Source organism: Corythoichthys intestinalis, unplaced genomic scaffold, assembly GCF_030265065.1.
Source record: "Corythoichthys intestinalis isolate RoL2023-P3 unplaced genomic scaffold, ASM3026506v1 HiC_scaffold_23, whole genome shotgun sequence".
In the NCBI taxonomy this organism is placed as follows: domain Eukaryota; kingdom Metazoa; phylum Chordata; class Actinopteri; order Syngnathiformes; family Syngnathidae; genus Corythoichthys; species Corythoichthys intestinalis.
Window position 1 is genome coordinate 8,243,434 of NW_026651592.1, and position 25,441 is coordinate 8,268,874.

At 40.5% G+C, this 25,441-nt stretch overlaps 1 protein-coding gene across 1 annotated transcript in view; it reads right to left on the bottom strand.

Annotated features, from left to right (window-relative positions):
• Positions 1 to 5,240: 5,240 nt before the first annotated feature.
• LOC130911201 (nectin-3-like protein) overlaps positions 5,241 to 25,441 on the bottom strand; it is a 91,686-nt gene continuing 71,485 nt past the window's right edge. The window contains exon 6 of the mRNA XM_057829010.1: positions 5,241 to 11,204. Within this exon, the coding sequence (XP_057684993.1) occupies positions 10,600 to 11,204 (605 nt within the window). The 3' untranslated portion in view covers positions 5,241 to 10,599. The remainder of the gene's footprint in view (positions 11,205 to 25,441) is intronic.

Below are 25,441 nucleotides of genomic sequence, written 5' to 3' on the forward strand. Positions count from 1 at the left end.
AAAATTAATTAACACCCGTTAATGCAATAATTTTGACAGCCCTAGTTTACATATTTAAATGTTCAGATACTAAGATTTGAATGAGGCAAAATAACATGCTTTTTCTCTCAAATATATTGTTATAATAATTTGTTTCAGATGTATTGTAATTATTTTCTGTATAAAAATTAATTTGGAGTTCAAAAAGTCTTTTTTTAAACTTGAGTCTTGAAAAAGAGGGGGTCGTCTTATAAACAGGACCGTCTTATATTCGGGCCAATACGGTAAAAACATTTTTGGGTTCAAATTGCATATTAAATGCATAAAGTTGTGATATTGTTTCTTTTTTATATGATAATTTCAAATTAAAAACTTTTTAATATTTGAGAAAGCAACAGAATACATGGGGGAATTTTGTGTAAAACAAAAAAATGTTGGGGAAGCAAACTTTACACATAAAAAAAATCATATTGAGTTATATCTAACTAGGTGGCTGTCGAAAATCTTAAAAAGTTAATGTTGATTCTTGTTTCCCGTTAATTTTTCCTCGCAGCCCAAATACCCTCAGCCCCCAAATCCACGCATTTAACGCTAATGGCCATACTTTGGCTGAAATCCTCGTCAATCTTCGTGAGAAAGAAAATCAGTGCCATCCTTTTACGCTCCCTCGACAATGCGGCTAAACGAAAACCAAGCCTGACAAGCATGAATTTGTCTGAACAAAAAGCACGCGTGCCATTAAAGGTCAAAAACTTTTATTGCAAACAAAGAACCAAAAAAGCAAACACACACCCGCAGCACTCCGTACAAAAAGATTGGTCAACAACAACAAAAATTTTTTTTCAATATTACAGATAGAAAACAGTAAAAAAGTGGTGAGCTTATTATTTACAAGACAATATTTCCTGCCGTTGTGGCTCAAGAGTTCCACGCGTCGTCCGTTTACAAAATGTCCTTTTGTCCCGGTTTTAACTTTAAATAGCAAACACCTCGTTAGCTTAAGGCACCTTCTACTCAGCAACAACAGCTGATGCTGATCCAATGCCTTCGTGCTCTCAACACAAACCGGAATAACTTCATTTTGGTGAACACACTATTTCAGTGGCGTTGACGGGAGATCATGTTCAATCCATTTGGGAGGGGTTGGCCGCGAACAACTATCAATGAGTTAATTTATTAAATAACTACTACTTGAGTCCTGAATTTACATTTTACTCTGTCAGTGTTATTGACGATGCTAGACCATTTGGGGTCCTTTTGACCTCTGTGAAGTGGCCCAAATTTATATGCTATTGTTTTTGAGATATTATCAATTCTTTTACAGGTCAATCTGAGGTCAACCAGCCCTGCATTTGGATTAAAAATGGCTAAAAACGGCGTCAATCGTTTGTGCTGTAAAAATGTTTGTTTCTGCCACTATCGTTTTTGAGATTGAGATATCGAATGTAGGACTGCGGCAGACTAATATTTTAGTAATCGAGTATTTGACTAAAAATTCTATCGATTAATCGAGTATTCGGATTCGTGCTGCAACGTTTAATCGATGAACTCGAGTATTCGATCAAAAAAAAGGGTTGAATTAAATTTTGCTGCTTCGAGTATTTGTTTAATTAAAGTGGCGTTGTAATGGTTTGTTTTGAAAGTGTTTGCATTTAGTTTTATTGATTTGGGTGCATACACGGCCCTCTAGTCTACCTCATTTCAAATGGCTGAATCCATCTGCTCCCCGTTAAGACCAACATAAGCTAGGGTTTTGTTTCAGCTAACGTTTTTTTTTAATGCATTTGTAGTTTAGTCTGTTGGTATATTTAGCCATTTTTTGTGAAAATATGTGCCTGAACTATTTGTTTAGAGCATTGTAAAAAAAAAAAAAAAAAATTACCCTTTTATATAGGGGTGTAACGGTACACAAAAATCTCGGTTCGGTATGTACCTCAGTTTTGAGGTCACAGTTCGGCTCATTTTTGGTACAGTTAAGAAAACAAAATGCAAAATATAAATGTGCTAGTTGTTTATTACACACCTTTGTGCTTTCAACAATAGGAACATTAGCCTATACAAAGCTAGAATTCTGCTCAAAAAGTAGGGGGTATTTAAAGATAATCCAACAACAATTTGCCTTTCAGACCCCGCGTATTGGTCAGCTTTCTTTCTGAAAGAAAAAAGTCCTGTGCTAAAGAGAAAAGCAATCCCAATGACAAAGATTTTAACATGTATTTTACAAATGAAATGTCTCAATGAATCATTTTTTCCCCCTTATGAACGGTTTTCAAAAGCTTTATTGGTAAGATTTTCACAGAAATTAATAAATGTAATTGTGTAAGCAGGATCTGTGTATTATTTAATTACAGGTGTTTTAGCTCATTTCAATTTATTTTATTTAAATGGGCTATTTATTTAATTATGTGTTTATATTTTACAAATGTGATGTAGTTTCCTTTATTTTGTATATTTTATGTTGTATAACTTTAGTTCCCATGTGAATATTAGTTCCTACTTGTTTTACTGTGGTAGGAGTGTTTTGTATTGAACACGGGGCTGCGTTGGTTATTATTATAGCAGAGAAGACAGCAGTAAATCAACAAAGACAAGTCAACTGTGCCCCGATCTACCACTCAAGAGATCTGATGGACTCAAAAAGTGGGTTACGATTGCATATTAGTTTGAAAATCGACCGGATCCACCATATTTTTACACGAGTGACTCCCGGTCTGCCCGATCCTAGCTACCGGTAGTAGTATAGACGCAGGAGGGTCGCGTCTCGCGTCAAATAATAAACTCTGCCGTTCTTTTCGCGTGCATCATGTTGAGCCACTTCTGGAACGCGTCTAACACGCGGCCGCACTGCGACTGGTGTGCATTGGCGGATTGACTTTAACGCCCGCGTTTCACTGCGTTCTCGCGCCGTTGACGTTTCTGGGCTATACTGTCATACCGTGTTGGTCCTCATTATAGTCGAGAAAACGGAGTAAATATAATCTCCACCAAGAATCTGTAACCCGATCGACTCACAGCCTCGAAAAGTAAGGGTTACATTACGTCAGAAACTCGTTCGGTACGCCTCCGTTCCAAACCGAGCACCACGTACCGAAACAGTTCAATACATGTACGATTACACCCTTAATTTTATAGCATTTAAGCTAGCAGACTTTTTCTATGTAAGTTGGCCAACTGTTCTTTTGCTGTACATAGATCCTCATATATATATATTTTTTAAATATAGTTTGAGGCTCAGCTCAGGTATTTTATTTTTTTATGTTCCTTATCCGATTAATCAATTTTTCGAACTAAATAGTTCGATTATTCGACTACTAAAATAATCAGTACCTGCAGCCCTAAATTGGATAAAACTTTAGGTAAAGAGCAGTTATAAATATACAAAAAAAAAAAAGACATTTCATCGAATATTGAACCATTTTCAGTCAATCATTGTCTTCATTTTCTACGTACATTGTTGAAAACAGCCAACAATTGCATCTCAGATGTAACTAGAAAAAAAAACTATTTCACTGCTTTCACTTAAACTTCTAGATCTTACAAAAAAAAACTAAAAATCTTATTACGCTTGAAAACAAACATCGCTTAAAAGTTAGGTGTTTCTCCCATGTGTTTCAATTGAATTTCCATTTGTGTCAAGCCATTTTTAAGTTCTAGTTTAGTCTAAACTAAGTCTTGATAGGATTTTGAGTTTGCAGTGTTCAAAATAACACATTGGGGACCAATGCTACTTGTGTTTTATCCAGCAATGACTACCGAGCTAAAATTGACAGCTTTATTATGTTTTTATTTTACACCCTCATCACTCTATAGCACTGTTTTTACAGATTAAATAAAGCCTGTATGTAAGACACGTTAGCCACACATCGACAGTAGTCATAATAGAAACCTAGCCCTCCGCAGGGCCAACGTTACATGAGCAAGGGACAGTAACGTTTGGAGTATTTATTAAAGGTAAAAATTTAAGATGGGGGCTGTTTACTAACGCCACATCGTATCTAGTTCTGATATCTATGAGAGGCATCAGACGCTACCTGCTACCAACGTAGCATCATTCGGGCGTAATTTTTAGCAACGTTGGAATAGTTTGGAGTAGTGGTGTGATAAAATATTGAAATGGTGATATATCGGGATACTTTGTATCCCAAAAGTTTATCGAGATATCGTTTTAAAAAGAAGTTTCTGACGTAATGTAACCCTTACTTGAGTCGATCGGGTTACAGTTTCTTTGTGTAGATGATATTTACTCCGTCTTCCCCATTATAATGAGGACCAACACGGTAGGACAGTAAGAAACGTCAACGGCGCAACAACGTGGCCGCCGCAAGAATGCAGTGAAACGCGGCCGTTAAAGTTAATCAGCGAATGCACACCAGTCGCAGTGCGGCCGCGTGTTGAGTCCCAGAAGCAGCTCAACGCGATGCACGCAAAAACAACGGCAGAGCTTATTATTTGACGCGAGACACGGCCCTCGTGCGTCAATACTACTAGCTAGCAAACCGGGCAGACCGGAAGTCACTCGTGTAAAAATATGGTGGATCCGGTCGATTTTCAAACTAATATGCAATCGTAACCCACTTTTTGAGTCAATCATATCTCTTGAGTGCTAGATCGGGGCACAGTTGACTTGTTTTTGTTGATTTACAGTTGTCTTCTCTGCTATAATAACCAACACGGCCCCATATTCAATACAAAACCCTCCTACCACAACATAACAAGTAGGAACTAATATTCACATAGGAACTAAAGTTATACAACATAAAATATACAATATAAATGAATACTACATCACATTTGTAAAATACAAACACATAGTAAAATAAATAATAGCCCATTTAGACAAAATAAATTGAAATGAGCTAAAACACCTGTATTTAAATAACAAGAACATACAGATCCTGCTTAGGCAATTAAATTTATTAATTTCTGTGTGGCGCTTTAACTTGAGAAAATCCACCAATAAAGCGTTTGAAAACCGTTCATAAGAAAAAAAAAATCATTGAGGCATTTCATTTGTAAAGTACATGTTAAAATCTTTGTCATTGGGATTGCTTTTCTCTTCAGGACTTCTTTTCTTGCTTTCAGAAAGAAAGCTGACCAATACGCGGGGTCTGAAAGGCAAATTGTTGTTGGATTATTATCTTTAAATAACCGCTACTTTTTGAGCAGAATTCTAGCTTTGTATAGGCTACTGTTCCTATTGTTGAAAGCACAAAAGTGTGTAATAAAAAACTAGCACATTTATATTTTGCATTTTGTTTTCTTACTGTACCGAAAATGAACCGAACCATGACCTCAAAACCGAGGTACGTACCGAACCGAGATTTTTGTGTACCGTTACACCCCTACTGCATATGTTGTTTTTTTTATTGGCATGCTTAGGGTGACCAAACGTCCTCTTTTGCCCGGACAAGTCCTACTTTCACGCAGTATCCTCGTTGTCCGGGCGGGTTTTATAAATTCATAAAAATGTCCCGGTTTTTATGATTTTTTTTACGGGACCAACTTGAAGAGAATTCCTCCGGTTGCTAGAGGGCAGGGCTTGCCTGCGTTGACGTTGCTCCGACTAGTTGGGGCGGGAGAAGGAGTAGATCTTTTTTGTTTGCAGTACACCCTTTGTTTCATGGGGAATTACCACCATCTACTGACGGTTTGGCGAGAGCTCAGAGTACAGTAAGGAGTTCAATAAGAAGTTCTAAAAGACGTGGCTCCATACACCTTTCTGTAAGTTTCTCCTGTTAATGTCGATTACATGTCTTCTGTTGTAAATAGGGTTATATGTGTACACAGAGATGCAGTACATTGTATGAGTTTTGTAATTGTTCTGCGTTAGTTAATGGTTGAATGCTAGTATAGCTAAATAGCTGTGTTGCTTATGAGTTTTTTTTTTTTTTACGATAAATACGTATATAATGGCAACTGTTGACTTCTGTCGGAGATTTGTACTGGTGTAATCTGTTAAATCCCGTTTGTTGTCGCATCTTTGCGCTGCCGATGGTAGTAAACTTATATAGCAAAGTCTGATTTTGCCTCGGCTCCCGTATACGCTAATAGGGTAGCAATTTTTGAGCTGCGCTAGGCATTATGGGCAATGTAGTTTTGAATTTGAACTGCTGCGTTTGGAAACATGCTGGTTGAATCGCTTGTCAGTTTATTTCAGTTATTGTTTGCGTACAATTTAAAACATTATATGAGAATTGAGTGGGAATAACATTTTGTTAACGACAATTGTCGTGATCGTAATTTTAAAAAATGTTGAGTTGGCACATAGCCAACTGTGTGTGTGTGTATTAACTGGACTACATTTCCAGGAGTCTGCATTATATTATTTTTTAAATAATAATAATAATAATTATTATTATTATTTTTTTTATTGTTTGATTATTTTTTTAGGAAGAATAAAGCCTGTTGAGTAAAAAAAAAGTGGGAGATATACGCATCTTTGAGTGATCTTCGAGTAAAAATCAAGTATCTCGAAGCCGGGCCGAGTGTCCTCTTTTTTGGAAATCAAAATATGGTCACCCTAGGCATGCTAAACCAGCAAACTACACAGAATATGTTGAAATCAACTCCTCTGACTAATTAGGCCCTCGCTAACTCTAAGATTAAGCCTGATGTCAAAAATTCTGCCTTTAAAGCCATTATAATAGTCGTGAGGTTGTCAATGTGTTCTCTTAAGTGTCAGAAGTTACTGCGTGGTCAATGTAAAAAAAAATATATATATATATATATCATTTTTGGAGTAACTCTGGTTTGTCAAAGACAGAAAATGAATTAACAATACAACTCCCTAAAAACTTTTTTTTTTTTTTTTAAACTTCCGTCATCTTCCGTCCAGGCGCAGATGCGCCGCAAGCGACCGATTTAGCCAGAGGCTAAGTAGGAAATTTGAGGCAAGGGCTGCTCCCCCGATGTGGGCGCCGCGCGCACGCTCGTGCAACATTAAAGCGGTTTATTCTCAGCAAGGGCGGGGCCGAGATGCGCCCACAAGCGGCAGTGCGCAAAACCCCAAACGGGCGGCGACGCCCGGACGCACTCGCCCTGACTAAATAGCTGAAATTGGTCTTTGTGTCTCATGTCAAGGCATCTCTGTATTTTGATTTTAGTCCAATTTGACATAAGCACATCCTCTTTGATAGCAGCTAAGAAAGTGCTGGTTTGTTCAGCGCTCCCAAGTGGTGATGTCAGTGCTTTTATGTGAGTTGTGTGTTGGAGAGAAGAAAAAAAAAGTCTTCTTGGGAGCTTTTCCGTGCTTCTTCCCCTCCCGACGGCGGATCACGTTTCTTTTGACTTTTTTTCCCGTGACGAGCGAGCGAACTGTTCCGCGATGGGCGGTGATGTCAGCGGCTAACAATGTTTCCGCCAAGATGTCGTCCCGGCAAACTTTTTCTTACTCGCCGACGCTGGTGCGGCGCGGCGGGAGAAAATGACGACGGTTTACATGGTAGCGCAAAAAAAAAAAAAAAAAAACCTTCAACAGATGGCGGCGTCACATCTGCAACGCGGCACTTTGATGGGAAATTACATAAACATTGATTTTAGGGTGATGAGTGAGCTGCATTAAATATGATGAGAAAGTGAAGTTCACCACAGAGTGCAAGCCTTTCACATTTAGACTTGGTGAATGTACGCAAAAATCCTCCGAAAATTTTCAAACAAAATTCTTAAATAAGTATGAACAAAACACTGATAGGCCAAAAAACAATGTACAGTGGGATGAAAAAGTATCTAAACCTTTGGGAATTTCTCAAATTTCGGCATAAAATCACTATCAAATGTGATCTGATCTTTGTCAAAATCATACAGATGAAAATACAGTGTCTGCTTTAACTAAAACCACCCTAACATTTATAGGTTTTCATATTTTAATGAGGATAACATGCAAACAATGACGGGGGGAAAAAATAAGTAAGTGAACTAGGGGTGTGACAAAATATCGAAATGGTGATATAAAAAAAAAAGGCTATCGATATGCTCCTGCCAAGAATGGAGATATCGTTTAAAAAAGGTGTCAATGTCTCAAAAAAAATAAAAATGAACCAACAAGTTGCTACCAAAATCTTCTACCATAATAGTGTCTCAGTTAATTCTAAGGCTGCATTGACGGTGCTCGACCCCCCATCCATTTAGACTGGGAACATTCGTTCATTCAAAACCAGATCATTCACAGTCATTCTATCAGATTTTCAGGCATTTACAGGTCACTTGCTGTTCATTTTAGGGCATTTCAGGTAATTTCCTGTTGAGTTTAAGTCACTGCATATTCATTTGGGTGATTCCCTGGTCATTTCCTGTTCTGTAAGTCAAAACAAACAGGAAGAGGCCCCTAAAATACCCCAAAATCAACAGGAAGTAACTGAAAATCAACTGGGAAATTACCTTAAATGGCCCAAAATTACCTCATTGCCTGGCATTGGCTGCCACCGACCGCCATAGACGTTCAATCCGTTTGAAGTGGGAGGGATGGCAGCGAATGAACGAATGTTCATTCGCTGCCACCCTCCCAGTTCAAACGGATTGGACGTCTACTAGTGATGAACTCATTCCAATTCACAGCAGAAGCTTGTTTTTCTGTTTATTAGTTGTTTGTAGAATATACTAGAATGATTTCCTGACCGATGTATCGATAATCGTTGTATCGCCATATCGTCAGATCATCGTTATCGTGAGCTTTGTATCAAAAATCGTTTCGTGAGGTACCAAGAAGTTCCCACTCCTAAAGTGAACCCTCTGCCAAAGGAGACTTAAAAGAGCAATTGAAACCAATTTTTACCAAACAAAAAGTAGGGTGTGTGCCCGATCAATAATGAGTGGTTTAAAGCTGCCCTGCCCACTATAAAACACACACCTGGTAAGGAATGTCTTGATGAGAAACATTGTCTGATGTGGATCATGGCTCGGTCAAAAGAGCTGTCTGAAGACCTGCGATCAAGGATTTTGGATTTGTATAAAGCTGGGAAAGGATATAAAACCATCTCTAAAAGTCCAGATGTTCATCAATCAACAGTCAGAGAAGTTGTCTACAAATGGAGAGAATTTGGCACTGTTGCTTCTCTCCCAAGGAGAGGCCGTCCACCAAAGATGACGCCAAGAGTTCCGCGCAGAATACTCAGAGAGGTAAAAAAGAACGCTAGAGTGTCTGCTAAAGACTTACAGAAATCGCTGGCACAGTCCAATATCCCTGTGCATATATCAACTATATGTAAAACTATGGCCAAGAATGGTGTTCATGGGAGGACTCCACGGAGGAAGCCACTACTGTCTAAAAAAAATATTGTTGCTCGATTAATTTAAAAAAAAAAGGCACTTGGACACTCCACAGACGTTTTGGCAAAATATGTGGACTGATGAAACCACAGTTCAATTGTTTGGGAGTAACACACGTAATGTGTGTGGGGAAAAAATGGAACAGCTCACCAACATCAACACATCAACCCCACCGTGAAGCATGGTGGAGGGAGCATCAAGATATGGGGCTGTTTTGCTCCCTCAGGGCTTGGACACCGAGCAAACATTAATGGATGTGTTGCAGGAAAACCTGAGACAGTCTGTCAGACAGTTGAAGCTAAAAAGAGGATGGATGCTGCAACAAGACAATGATCAAAAACACGGAAGTACATCAATTTTAGAATGGCTTCAGAAAAACAAAATACACGTTCTGGAGTGGCAAGTCAAAGTCCAGACCTGAACCCCATTGAGATGCTGTGGCATGACCTACAGACAGTGATCCATGCCAAACATCCCAACAGGAAACGTCTGGTTAGAGTTATTGCTGCCAAAGGGAGGGGAGGTGGGGGGGGGGGGCACAAAATAGTAAATATGACGGTTCAACTTACTTATTTTTCCCCATTCTGTCATTGTTTGCATACTATTCTCATTAAAATATGAAAACCTATAAATGTTTGGGTGGTTTTAGTTAAAAGTAGACACTGCTTTTTCATCTGTGTGATTTTGACCAAGATCTTTATGCAGAAATGTGAGAATCTCCAAAAGGTTCAGATACTTTTTCATAATACCGTAGATCACTGACAGACCGGTCGCCAAACAAACAGTCGACAAAGCAAGCTTTCCAGTGGTAAACGAAGCGCATTTTTAAAATGTCCCCATCCCTAAGAAAATGAAGTTCAATGCCTGGCTTTGAACAAAACACTGTCAGGCAGACGTGAGAACCAATAGTCCAACTTGCCGTAATGGAGGAAAAAAATTCAATGAAAAATTTCTGTGTGAAACCATAGAGGGTTTAGGATTTCTTACAGAAGGGTGTGGGATTACAGTACGTAATCGCCCCCACATTTGGTTATCAATTTAAAGAAACGTTTCGAACAAGAAAATTTGCGGTAAGCTTTCGCAGGCCGAGTAAAACGGAGGACGCGGCCTTGAGGAAGGGGGGTAAAAAGCGAGAAAAGCCAACCACGGGAGTCTCTGGTGTGTCTGGCTTTGACATTTGTGCGACTGTTCACATTTCAGTAGTGTGTAACGGAAAGCCTTCTCTTTTGTTTCCTGACGTTCCCTTTGAGAGCGTGTCCGATACTTAATACTTTCATAAGGCCAAATGTTGGCCGATCACATCGCGGCGGAGGCGTTCCGGCCTCCTTTATAAGATAAAGCGCTTTTCAGTTTTGCTCAGACGTACCACTCCCGTCGTGAAATGACCGAGCCGTCCACGTGCGCCACGTAGTCGCTGTCGGTGCAGTTGTTGTAGCGGTTGTTTGAGAGGTAGGGCGAGCCGTTGGTGAGCACGGGGGGCCCGCACGGGTGGTGCATGTTCTGACCGTGGTAGGGGTCGGGGTAGTAGTCGCCCTCGCGATCGGTCCAGTCGTCACCGCCCTGTTCCTTACTCGTGTAGTCGGGGTAAATGACGTCCCCGCAGAGTTTCGGCTTCAACTCCTGACTGCCTTTGTCGGCCTTGTCTCCGTACACCTCTTGGAGCTCGTGGGGCTGCAGCACGTCCAGCTGCGTCTCCTTCTGCATGTCCGAAGGGCCCAGGTACTGCTTGGTGTAGTAGTCGCCCCGGAAGGTCCGGCGCTTGCGGATGAAACAAAACCAGGCCGCAAGCGGTGCCAGGATCAGAAACAAGAGGCCGATTACCACTCCGCCCACTATGACACCCAGCATGTTGTCCCCCTCAGGGGCCAGTGTGGGGGAGGTGAATTGGGAGCGCTCTGTGCCAGACACTATGCTAGTCGTCCGGGTGGTGGGAGAAGGGGTGGCCGTGGTAGATGGGCGTTCTGTGGATAAAAAAAGTCTTGAGTTAATGTGTCGTTGAAAAAAAAAAAGCTCTCTGACTTCTGTTAGATATATATTAGGGCTGTCAAAATTATCGCGTTAACGGGCGTTAATTTTTAAATTGATCACGTTAAAATATTTGACGCAATTAATGCATGCAATGAATGACCCGCTCGCATATTGCCTCAAACAGATTTTACGATGAGGCCGTTTATGGACATTAAGAGTGAAGAGAATGCCACCGGCCGCTTGGGGGCAGCGCCGTTCCATACTCATGTTATTTCTTCAAAACGTGGGAGAATTACTTGTGAGACGTTTATGCTGTATTCACAATGTAATGCAAATTGCTATTTGTGCTCCACACATATTTCGGTAAGTTTTCTTTCTTTTAGTGGCAATTCTGTGTCTCTTGTTGTATTTTGGGTAAGATATGTACAGATACAGTGGGGAGAACAAGTATTTGATACACTTTTCCCATTGGCAGTGTATCAAATACTTGTTCTCCCCACTGTATATGTTATACAGTAAAGGCGAGTGGACACAGGCGTTCTTTGGATCGCGCCGTTTATTGGCATGAGCTTCGGCAACTGCTTCACAACAAACATAAGTATTGTTTAGTGAAAGCACAACAAAAATAATATTCCTATCTCTCAAAAAAAAAATGTTCACAAAAAGAAAAGCACTTCAGTCTATAGTCATGAGGCCCTATTCTGACACACAGTTAAACAACAATGCAAAATGAACTGGCATTCCATATCAAAATAGCTATGCAAAATACACGTAAAACTTTTCACTCTATTTTTATTATTGTTATTTTTATTCTTATTATTACATTAACTCTACTTTTGATTGAAAATTTTACAAATTTTATTAAAACGAAAACATGAAGAGGGGTTTTAATATAAAATTACTATAACCTGTAGCTATAACATTTATCGTTTAAGAACTACAAGTCTTTCTATCCGTGGATCACTTTAACAGAAAGAATTAATAATGCCATTTGTGGATTTATTGTTACAATAAACATATACAGTACTGAGTATGTTGTATGTATATATATCCGTCGTGTGTCTTATCTTTCTATTCCAACAATAAATTTACATAAAAATATGGCATATTTTAGAGATGGTTTGAATTGCGATTAATTACGATTAATCAATTTTTAAGCTGTAATTAACTCGATTAAAAATTTTAATCGTTTGACAGTCCTAATATATATACATTGGAACCTCTACATATGAAGTTCCAGGACGTTGTAAGTCGAAATAGTCGTTTGTCGAGCTGGATTTTCCCAAAAGAATACATTATAATTCCATTAATTCGTTCCACAGCCCGTAGACCTAAACTAAATCTTTAAAGGGATCCTCTATTTTTAAGACAATTCTTAAAAGATAAATGTTAGTATGAGTTATAATAATTTGATATTAAAACCCCTCTTAATGTTTTTGTTTTAATAAAGTTTGTAAAATTATTTTAAGTGATAGGTCGTCATTCTTGTTACGTCGCAGTGCGTGACGTCACTGGTCCCGTTGCCGAAATTCCAGCGTGTCACTAGTTAGTTTTCCCAACATGTCGTCAGTTCTACCCTTCCTATTTGAACCAGATCTGAAAAGTGAAGAGCAGGACAGCACTGTCGGTCGTTCACAAGACGAGCTTCAGGGAAAAATGCGTGCAGCAAATACCTGATAAGACAAAAGTTGGGCAAAACTAGTGATGCACTTGCGGCAAGTGAGTCTCACCAGAGCGAGAGAGTGTTGGGAACTCCGGTTTTATTAGCAGATATTCAAGGTAAGCATATTGCCTTTTCAAACTTATCCCAATATAATTAAGTAGATCATTAGCATCCAGAGCTGTCGTGTGCTTTACATACAGTACAGGCCAAAGAGCACACCTTGTGTAATCCATGTCTTGTACATTGTAACACGTGGTAGCTAGGATACGTGTATAAAAGTACCAAAAAGGGGAGAAGCTTCCACTTATGCACATTTATTCACAAAAAAATAATATTTCCACCTTGACCACTCTTCACTTGGGAGCTCATCAGTACGCAAACAGGCGTTCCCTGACGAACTCCAACATTGTTGCAAGGTCCACGTCAGAGTCACTGTCGTCACTGTAGCGTGCCATAGTGCTTTAATTATCTAGTATGATTTGGGGAAAACTCCCACGAAGAATAGTCAACATAAAAGATAGCAATAGTAATCCAAATCCGCGTTTTTTACTCACTCGAAGATCCAGGAATTAGACCGATACCATGGCAATGTCGCAGCCGTCGATTCCACAAAATAGACTGATCCGAAAAGCCGCCGTGGGACCGACGAATAAAAAAAAAATGGACAGATCCGAAACCGACATTGCAGACGCGGTGGGACCGTCGGATCCAGAAAATAGACGGATCCATTACTTGACTGAGGATCCAGGAAAAATGTTCGGGCGCCAGTTGTAACGCGTGATGGGTAGGATATGTGCATACAGGGACCAAAAAGAGGGAGAAGCTTCCACTTATGCACATTTGTTCAGTAAAAATAATAATTCCACCTTGACCACTCACGTCACTCCCCTTGTTTCCATTTGACTGGAAATTGCATCCAAAAGCAAAACATCGTGCTAATTTTACTTCGTGAGTTTAGGCAGCAATAAGCAATTGTTGAACGCACTACACATTTGGAAAGATCCCAATGACGTCATCACTGCGAGCCCGCAAACCATGGCGCCAACTAACAGTCAAAATATGGACTAAATATTATAAAATATTGCCATTGATTTAACATTTTATGTGTTTCTAACAACATATTTTAGTACAAGAGAACAATTGTGGTTTATTAGAGCCTAAATGTATTTAAGTTAGAGGATCACTTTAAACCGAACCTCGGACTTAAAGACTTGTAGGCTCTATTAAGCCACAATAATTCTCTTTTTCAAAAATATGTTATTAGAAATGCATGAATTATTGCCATTGATTTAAAAATCTATAATATTTAGTAAATGTTTTGACCTAGGGAGGGCGCTATGTTTTATGGACGCTTGGGGTGATGACGTAAATTGTCACCGTCACTCGACGAATACTGGGTTACTGCAATTCCTTCTACACGGCGAGAAGTCCAACACATGCGCTCATCGGTTAAAAGCAGCAAATAATTACTATTTGTGTTTTTTATTTGGTGTAGTTAAAAGCAACTAGACTTTCCAAAGCGGTGACACAAGCCAAACAAGGCCGATGGATGAGGTGAGAGGGTGTCGAGAAGAGGAAGCTGTCTTGGAGTGAACTCTGGGGCACGGAATCCAACAGGTTGAGTTTCATTTTCGAGCAACGTATGATGTGCTTCCATCTCCCGAAAACCTGCAACAATGGTTTGGAAAGGACCCAGCATGCGCCCTGTGTGCGACCCCAGCAACACTCAAGCACATCATGGTAGGCTGCAAAACCAGCCTCACTCAAGGCAGATACACATGGAGACACAACCAGGTCCTCAGATGTGTAGCTGATAAACTTGAGCGCAAGAGGGTTTCCATCAATGCCTAGGCTATCAACCAGCACGCGTACCAACACCCACCATCATTTGTTCGGGAGGGGGAAAAGCAGAGGTCAAGGCCTTCAAACCCTGACCTGGGCCCACTGAATGCAGTCGACCTTGATCGGAGGCTCATCTTCCCCCCGGGGATCGCGAAGACCACTCTACGTTCAGACCTCATCCTATGGTCCAATACATCCAAGCTCGCCTACATCATTGAGCAAACATTTCCTTAGGAGGATGCCGTCGAAGAAGCGTACGAACACAAAAAGCTGCGGTAGTCCGACCTAGCGCTGCAGCAGAGGACAGAGACTGGAAGGTGAGGTTGCGCCCGGTGGAGGTGGGGTGTAGGGGTTTTGTCGCCAGTTCAACAGCAAAGCTCCTTAGGGAAATTGGGAGTCAGGGGACAGGCCCATAGACAGGCCATCAAAGAGCTGGCCAACACCGCCAAGAGGGCAAGCCATTGGCTGTGGCTGAAGAGGAGCAACACCATCTGGGACGCTAGAGCAAATGCTTAGCCCTGAGAGACACACCCAGGAGTGATCAACCTGTGGTGGGCAGTGTTGTTAATTTTACTTTAAAAAAGTAATTAATTACAGTTACAAATTACTTCTCCCAAAAAGTAATTGCGTTAGTAACTCAGTTACCTGAATGTAAGAGTAATTAGTTACTTGGCAAAGTAACTAGTGATAATTTTATTTTTTCTCAAAAAAAAAAAAAAAAAAAAAAAAAAAAAAAACAGGTCACGCAATGTGAAGTTTAAAGGGTTTGGGGGACAATTGGCCCTAGCCCAATTCTTTACCCCGCACTTAACTAGACACAAGGGTATTGCGATAACTAGATAGTAACCTTTGCTGTGTGTGGAAGTCATTTAAAGTTGTGAATCAACCGTTAAAGTTGTTAAAATTGCTCCCGTTATTACATTAGTTCCCTTCTGTCTACTTTAAACATGTGTAAGTTTTAAAACTGTTTCATCATTTAAAGATAGATTTAAGTTCAGATTTTGCCGATTTAGGAGCATTTTAGATTTGAAAAAATAAAAATTAAAAAAAGTTACTTAGGTTCGCTGAGAAGGATCTCTACATCAGAGCCTTCCTGAGAGGTCTACTGCTTTAAGATGGCGGCTGTTTACTAACGCATGTAGTCCTTAAAACATGTTGCCAATGCAGCTGTATCTGTCATTGGCATCTAGTTCTATAATATGATATCTACCGTGTCATGTGGGCGTAGTTTGTCGGCTATGGCTACAGTCAGGTATTATTGGAGCCACCTAGCATCGCGGTTGCAACGGCGTCTTCCCCACTCCTGCTCTGCTCTCTCGTCTCCGTGAGTCCGTTTCTCTCAGACTTTTTTTATTCAACCAACTTAGTAACGCATAGTAACGCACGCCTTTCCCGCCTCAGTAACGGTAACGGCGTTGCCAAGATGAGAAAAGTAATTAATTAGATTACTCATTACTGAAAAAAATAACGCCGTTAGTAACGCCGTTATATTCTAACGCCGTTATTAACAACACTGGTGGTGGGCCGGCCTCAGCTGAGGGCGTCTGCCGAAACGTCCCATGATCTGAGGACACAACTGATGATGTGTCTCAGTGGCTGAGCAGAGCCTTAAAGCAGCAGCTCCTAGTCCATCCAGGCATGCCGTCAGGTGCGAGCTTGGCTCAGGGAGGACACCCATGCCATGCATAGTCCTGGGGATTGTTACTCAGAGTCCTTTTATCAAATCTCTTATTACCTTTTCATTGCCTCAGAATCGTTTTTGCATGCGTTTTTCCTCAAACTTTTAAGCATTGTGTTTTCTTGTGGTAGCTTTAAAGCAGATTGTTGATCTGTTGACCACATTAGTCACGCAGCATATTTAAACGACCTGTATTTGATTACTACATTGAAGTATTGTCTTTAAGCATCTTTAGTACGTTCTGTCTGGATGCATCTAAACAAAACAAGCTGAAAGCGCACGGTAGTACTTTGGGTGTCAAATTGGCCTCCTGTAGATGTTTCGCCGGTGTAGCACATTTTGGCAGAACACTTTTCCCTACTCTCGTCTCGTCTCATCCCATCTTTCTTGTTGATGTTTGCTTTTGCTGCTCCTTTTGTGAAATATCAACAGTGCTGTCATGCTCATTAATGTTCCTCTCGGGTTCAAATTAAAGTTCAAATTCAAAGGGTTGAACACAGCATTTTTCGTCTTAGTCGTTTGGACTTAAGTAAAACTTTTGCGTGCTGTACCTGAACGCAATGCATGGCTGACGTGTTGGAGTGAGAGAGGACTTTTTACTTTCACTTAGAGATAAAATTTTACTTTCTCTTTCAAATGTGCTGATGTTGTTGGCGTCAACTGCGGCAGACAGTAGGTGTGTTGTGTTGCACAAGTTCTGAAATAAATGATTAAAAACCTGACAAAGCAGGCGATGTTTTTATTGTCACCTTAACTTATAAAGACTGGCAAAGTTTGAGTAGAGCGAGTCAAAGTAGTGCTCCTTCCTTCCCAACATGGCAGCGAGGTTCTGCTGCATTAGCTTTCTTAGCAGAACACGTAGACGCAGGAAATTCGGACCTTGAACACATGACGTACAAATCACAGCGGTTTATCGTGAGAGAAAGAGCTCATGCAGAACCTCAGCAATTACTGCCATGCCGCCATGTTGGGAAGGAAGGAGCAATAGCTTGACTACAGAGCCATGGAGCAGGACTCGCTCAACTCAAACGTTGCCAGTTTTTATAAGTTAAGGTGAAAATAATAAATCGCCAGCTTCATCAGATATACAGTGGGGAAAACAAGTATTTGATACACTGCCAATGGGTTTTCCTATCGGCAGTGTATCAAATACTTGTCCTCCCCACTGTATATTGGAATAAATAAATTGATCTTGAAAGAAACATGGAAATAAATGTTTAAATAATTAAATAGAAACTGAAATAAAAATTGAAATAAATACCGTATTTTTTGGACTATAAGTCAGTTTTTTTTCATAGTTTGGCTGGGGGTGCGACTTATATTCAGGAGCGACTTATGTGTGAAATTATAAACACATAATTATATAATTTTACATGTTATTTTGGTGTTTTGGAGTGACACTGATGGTTTGGTAAACCTGTTAGCATGTTCTTTAAGCTATAGTTATCTGAATAACTCTTACTCCCAGCCATTTTTACTGGAGCAACCCCCTTCGCTCCCGGCCGTTTTTCTGGATTTTGACTGATTTTGCAAGGCCCACAGAAAATTCTGTTGTATTGCTATATAAACATCGAACCCACCAAAAGATTAGACTCTCTTCTTTCAGCAGAAAAAATAAGTTCATATCTTTTTCTATTCTTTAGAAATCAGCATCAGAAAATAGCTTAGTTTGAGCAATTTTCCAATTTCTGATGAAAAAACGGACAAAATGAGCTTTTTGTAAACGCATACATTTCAAACATAACTAACACTGCTATTTTTTTCTTTTGTGAATTGGACAAAACTGCTTCGATTGTGCACATTTGGAGGCTAGAATATAATTATCGGATTGCATTATCGGTTTAATTTTATTTATCTGGATTATCTGTGTGACATCATCGGCCGATAATTATCGGTGACCGATATTATCATGCATCTTTACTTCAGATGGGACAAAACACTGCAACACGTGTCAGCCCACTCCCCACTAGCCAAACGTAGCGGAATTTGGTTCCAGAAACCTTGTGAGAGTTCGCTTTGAAGCTGAGTTTCCACTATTACACTGCAAGTATTTAAGCGCAGATGTATGAGTCTCCTGTGGGCAAATCAGTTGAATGCTGCACTATTCAGTGGAAAAAGGCGCAAATGAAAGAAAGAAGCCTGAGCGCTGAACGGATGTCTTTGTGTTTGGTGCACAGAAGATAAAAGTAGACAAGGAGGTTATGAAAGGACACAGGCGCCACTCCACACACACATCCACAAAAACTGCCGCTGGGTCGTCACGTGGGAAGACGCTGTGATCGATCATTTGTCCTCTGGAGGAGGAAAAGGTGGCTCTTCGTGATAGCGGTAAAGAAAAGGCCTGCTCAAGGTCAAGAATGAGCATCCCTCATTTTGACCACCGCCCCACCCCCCGTAGCTTGATACCACCTCGTACGTCAACATCACTCACATTCTAATGTTTATTTGGGATTCGCGCTTAGCCACTTGAGCGGCTTATTATGTGCTGCTGAAAGGTCAACAAGGGTCGACGGACTTCCCTGAGAAAAAGCGAACCAAATTTCAATGCCTCTATTCTGAGCAATTACACTGTGGTGCAGGATACACATAAAAAGATACATTTTAGCAGTTCCCAAACAGCGATAATTGTTTCTTCCTCCTCAAACTCTTCAGTCAGCAAAGGCCTATTTTAGTCTCTCATTTTTGTAAAAGGCATAAAAAAAACTGGATTGTTGGCATATATACAGTATATGACAAAACACTACGCAGAAATGATGTTTTTCCCAACTTCCCCACCCTTCCTGGCTCAACCCATATAATTTCTTCTTATTCATCCAAAGGTTGGAGAGCTATGGTCAGGGAAATACCAGCAGTGCACAAGTCATATAAAAGACTGACGTAAACACAGAAATTTTAATTCCAAAACATCATTTCTGCTTATCTGAGTTTGGTTCACGGGGGCAGTAGCTTTAGCAGTGAATCCCAGACTTTCCTTTCCCCAGTCTGGCCAGGCTTCTTTTAGAGACATAAACAAGTAATCCGTTCAACCCTTTCAATTTGAACCATTAATGAGCATGACAGCACTGTCGATATTTCACAAAACGAGCAGCAAAAGCAAAACGAACAGGAAAGACTGGATGGAACGAGACCATCAAAACAAAACCGGTGTTCTGCCAAAATGTGCTAGACCCGTGAAACGTCTACAAGGGGCCAATTTGACACCCAAAGTACTGCTGTGCGCTTTCAGCTTGTTTTGTTTAGATACATACAGACAGAACATACAAAAGATGCCTTAAGAAAATACTTACGTTGTAATAACAAATAAGGGTGGTTTAAATACGCTACGTGACTAATGTGGTCAACAGATCAACAATCTGCTTTAAAGCTACCACAAAAAAACAGTGCTTAAAAGTATGAGAGGAAAACACATGCAAAAAGTATTTTTGAAGCAATGAAAAGGTAATAAAAGTCTCAATAAAAACACAAATCGCAAGTACTCGCCGCTTTTAACCGATGTGAGCATGTGTTGGATGTCTCGCCGCGTAGAAGGAATTGCAGAACACAGGTAGTGTTCGTCTAGTGACAGTGACAACTACGTAATCACCCCGAATGTCGATTTTGCGCAAAAAACATGGTAATCAATGGCATTATTTCATGTGTTTCCAATCACTTATCTTCGTAAAACAGAACAAATGTTGCTTATTAGAGCCTACAAGTCTGTCCGAGGTTCCCTTTAAATTCCCGGGTCATAGCACGAAGGCTGATGACGTAAAAAATATCATGGCGGGCTGATCGTCATTTCGTCTTTTTTTTCGCAGTAAGACAAAAAGCGGTAAACATCGCAATTATCAACATGGCAAGCTAGAAATAGCTAAATTAAACTGAAAACATAACGAAATTTAATTACCGGTACTACTGGATCGTAAAGCCGAGTCCATCGTCCATCTTTGGAAAAGTGTGGTTTGTGGTTCATTTTGTTGCCGATGCCGACCAAAAATGACGTAATGTCCGGGTTATAAAATCGCGCCAGTCGCCCTCCACACACAGAAAGCGCCGAGTCGGTAACACGGGACAAGTCCGTCATTCCCAAGATATCTCCCCTTGTCTGAAAGCCATGGCACGATCAAATCCCACATCACTTTACAGGGGAATTTACTGGGATATACAGTGCCTTGCAAAAGTATTCGGTCCCCTTGAATCTTGCAACCTTTCGCCACATTTCAGGCTTCAAACATAAAGATATGAAATTTTATTTTTTTGTCAAGAATCAACAACAAGTGGGACACAATCGTGAAGTGGAACAACATTTATTGGATAATTTAAACTTTTTTAACAAATAAAAAACTGAAAAGTGGGGCGTGCAATATTATTCGGCCCCTTTACTTTCAGTGCAGCAAACTCACTCCAGAAGTTCAGTGAGGATCTCTGAATGATCCAATGTTGTCCTAAATGACCGATGATGATAAATAGAATCCACCTGTGTGTTATCAAGTCTCCGTATAAATGCACCTGCCCTGTGATAGTCTCAGGGTTCTGTTTAAAGTGCAGAGAGCATTATGAAAACCAAGGAACACACCAGGCAGGTCCGAGATACTGTTGTGGAGAAGTTTAAAGCCGGATTTGGATACAAAAAGATTTCCCAAGCTTTATACATCTCAAGGAGCACTGTGCAAGCCATCATATTGAAATGGAAGGAGCATCAGACCACTGCAAATCTACCAAGACCTTCCTAACTTTCTTCTCAAACAAGGAGAAAACTGATGAGAGATGCAGCCAAGAGGCCCATGATCACTCTGGATGAACTGCAGAGATCTACAGCTGAGGTGGGAGAGTCTGTCCATAGGACAACAATCAGTCGTACACTGCACAAATCTGGCCTTTATGGAAGAGTGGCAAGAAGAAATCAATTTCTCAAAGATATCCATAAAAAGTTTCGTTTAAAGTTTGCCACAAGCCACCTGGGAGACACACCAAACATGTGGAAGGTGCTCTGGTCAGATGAAACCAAAATTGAACTTTTTGGCCACAATGCAAAACGATATGTTTGGCGTAAAAGCAACACAGCTCATCACCCTGAACACACCATCCCCACTGTCAAACATGGTGGTGGCAGCATCATGGTTTGGGACTGCTTTTCTTCAGCAGGGACAGGGAAGATGGTTAAAATTGACGGGAAGATGGATGCAGCCAAATACAGGAACATTCTGGAAGAAAACCTGTTGGTATCCGCACAAGACCTGAGACTGGGACGGAGATTTATCTTCCAACAGGACAATGCTCCTAAACATAAAGCCAAATCTACAGTGGAATGGTTCAAAAATAAACGTATCCAGGTGTTAGAATGGCCAAGTCAAAGTCCAGACCTGAATCCAATGGAGAATCTGTGGAAAGAGCTGAAGACTGCTGTTCACAAACACTCTCCATCCAACCACACTGAGCTCGAGCTGTTTTGCAAGGAAGAATGGGCAAGAATGTCAGCCTCTAGATGTGCAAAACTGATAGAAACATACCCCAAGCGACTTGCAGCTGTAATTGGAGCAAAAGGTGGCGCTACAAAGTATTAACGCAAGGGGGCCGAATAATATTACACGCCCCACTTTTCAGTTTTTTATTTGTTAAAAAAGTTTAAATTATCCAATAAATTTTGTTCCACTTCACGATTGTGTCCCACTTGTTGTTGATTCTTGACAAAAAATTAAAATTTTATATCTTTATGTTTGAAGCCTGAAATGTGGCGAAAGGTTGCAAGGTTCAAGGGGGCCAAATACTTTTGCAAGGCACTGTAAGTCTGAAAGGGGCGATGTTGTATGCACACCCCAGCCTGCTTGCAGTCAAATGAATGAAATATTTATTGTCATCATCATCGGTATAATTGACAGTTGCAAAATGTGATATGATTAGCCGGAAGAAAGAAAGAAAGAAAACCGAAGAAAGACAAGGGCAGATGGGAGAAGCATATGCTTATCAAGACCCGTCCTCCTGCAGCCAAGGACATACGATCAAACATGGTGAAATTGCATACATCATATTACATGCGATTTTTTTTTTTTCCCCCACATGAATTTTCTTCCCAAAAGTTATTGTTTTGCCATAGCACTTAAGCAATATTGTCGATTAGTGTGAGTTCATTGATTAGGGTGATTGCCAGATTTGCGTAGGGAGATATAGCCGAGGGAATCATGGAGGCCAACATCCGCTGCAATCCGCTCAGGTGGGTTAATCGTCATTTGCCCTGGCCTGGTTCCCGCGAGCGAGCCTTTCTTGGTCCCGTATCTCCGTAATGATTTTTGTCACCATTTAAGCGGCGGCATCACTAAACGCTGTATGTTCCTTCTTCACCTGGGACAAATCATCACAGGCCTTGTCGACAGCGTTGCCGATGTTACGAGCAATCTCCATTGCCTCTTTGTGTTGCCGCATCACTCTCACCGAGAGTAACACTACCTGGGAGGTAGACTTCTATCTCGGTAAATTCCCGTGCAAGGTGACGTGGGATTTAGCCTTGTCATGGCTTTTACACATGGGGAAATGTCCCAGGAATAAACCGGGTTGTATGTGTGAAAGTGGCTTTAGCCACCTAATCTACTCTCAATGCAGAGAGAGGAGCAGCGCTTTGAACATCCTGGACATCCTGCTCACTCATTTTGCCCTCATGTACAGGATCTTGTACCTTCAGTCATGATCTATACAGTTAACAACCATAGGTGAGGGTAGTAACGTGGATTATCCGGTGAATGAAAAGATGTCTTTTCTGCTCAGCTCCTTTCACATGATGGACCAATACAGGCTTCTTCTCTTGTTCTATCTTTGCCTGTCATTCTACCCTAACTTGTGAACAACATACTTCAATTGTTCCACTTGGGAAAGGACCTCACACCTGACCCAAAGAAAGTACACCACCCTTTTCCATCTGCGTTCCATGTTCTCAGATTTGGAGGTGCTGATTTCCATCTCAACTGCTTCACACACGCTTGAGCACCACTCCAGCGAGAGGAGCAGCTTGATACAGGGAAACAAATCCACTTCAAGCCTTGGCCGCACCAATAAATTGTGTCCATGCAGGTTACAAAACAGAATCCGCGACCAAGTCAGCCTTCGCATACAGAAGAACCATCAATTTATTAAATTACTTAGAATTCACCATCAGTTGACTAGACAGCTCCTACAGACAGTGCGCCACACCTTCCCGAAATATTTACGTGAAATGAATGATAATTGCACATTTTTTTGCTATTAACCTAGAATCTAGACTGTTTTATGTACATATCTATAGAAATTCTGGGGCGCATTTATTTACAAGAGTTTTAAACTTAAAAAGCGCTTTGTTTTATGATGGCCACCATGTTGTATCCATACAAATTAACAAATGATCAGGTGATTTTCGGCCAACTGGCCGTTTTTTGGCAAAAAAAAAAAAAGAAGTAATTTAGACATTTCTGCCTCAATACAAAAAAAATTCTAAAAACGACGAGGGCCAGCTAGCCTGCGAGACGTGCAACGGAATAGCAACATCGGAATTAAACCTAAATAAGTTGTGATTGTATATAGAAGAATGCATATTTTGCTTTTGTTGAGTAACATTAAGATGTATTAGGTTCCGGTGTGAAAATTGAGTGATTTATTAGCTGTTGAAAGCTTGCACTAAAGAAAAAATTAACAAAGTTGCTATTTCGAGCAAAAACTTATGTTAAATGTTGCTATTGATCCCGAAGATGTCGGTGATTATCTCTGCATTTGTTTTTTTTGTAAATGTAGCATACAATTTGACAATTTTATAGCCAGTTTGTTTTGTTATACATCTATGAAAAAAATAATTTATTAGGGAATGACTTTAAATTTTTTGATGTTGCTGCTCATGGAGACATATATGCCTAAGGGAGGTGCCTGTTTTGGTTTTAGGTCGCTAGGGGCTGTGGTTTTGAAAATATGAGAATTTTAAGTTTTCCAAAATAGGCCCCCGACGGATCGGCTTTGAGCCCAGTGTCCCACTGACTGATAATGAAGTCTATGTTACTTACAGTGGGGCAAATAAGTATTTAGTCAACCACTAATTGTGCAAGTTCTCCCACTTGAAAATATTAGAGAGGACTGCAATTGGCAACATGGGTAAACCTCAACCATGAGAGACAGAATGTGGAAACCCCCCCCCGCCAGAAAATCACATTGTTTGATTTTTAAAAAATTCATTTGCAAATCTTGGTGGAAAATAAGTATTTGGTCAATACCAAAAGTTCATCTCACTACTTTGTTATGTACCCTTTGTTGGCAATAACGGAGCCCAAACATTTTCTGTAACTCTTCAAAAGCTTTTCACACACTGTTGCTGGTATTTTGGCCCATTCCTATTCAATTCAATTTTCAATTCAATTTTATTTGTATAGCCTTCAATCACAACAGAAGTCTCAAAGGGCTTTACAGAGGCAATATGATAACAATTAGAAATGAAGCAACAAAGATGAATAGATGCAGTTCAAGTCCTGGGTATCCCCTATCCTTAAGACCCTCCATGCCGGCAAGGAAAAACTCCAGAGTCAATTGGGAGAAAAATGAGAAACCTTGGGGAGTACCACAGTCAGGAGAGATCCACTCCCAGGACGGATAGACAGGAACCCCAGAACGGCTAATGGGAATTAGCAAGCGAAATTATAGTCCGTAAAAATACAGTGGAGTCCATGCAGATCTCCTCTAGAACAGTGATGTTTTGGGACTGTCATTGGGCAACACGGACTTTCAACTCCCACCACAGATTTTCTATGGGGTTGAGATCTGGAGCCTGGCTAAGCCACTCCAGGACCTTGAAATGCTTCTTATGAAGCCACTCCTTTGTTGCCCTGGCAGTGTGTTTGGGATCATTGTCATGCTGAAAGACCCAGCCACGTCTCATTTTCAATGCCCTTGCTGATGGGAGGAGATTTTCACTCAAAATCTCTCGATACATGGCCCCATTCATTTTTTCCTTTACACAGATCAGTCGTCCTGGTCCCTTTGCAGAAAAACAGCCCCAAAGCATGATGCTTCCACCCCCATGCTTCACAGTGGGTATGGTGTTCTTCGGATGCAATTCAGTA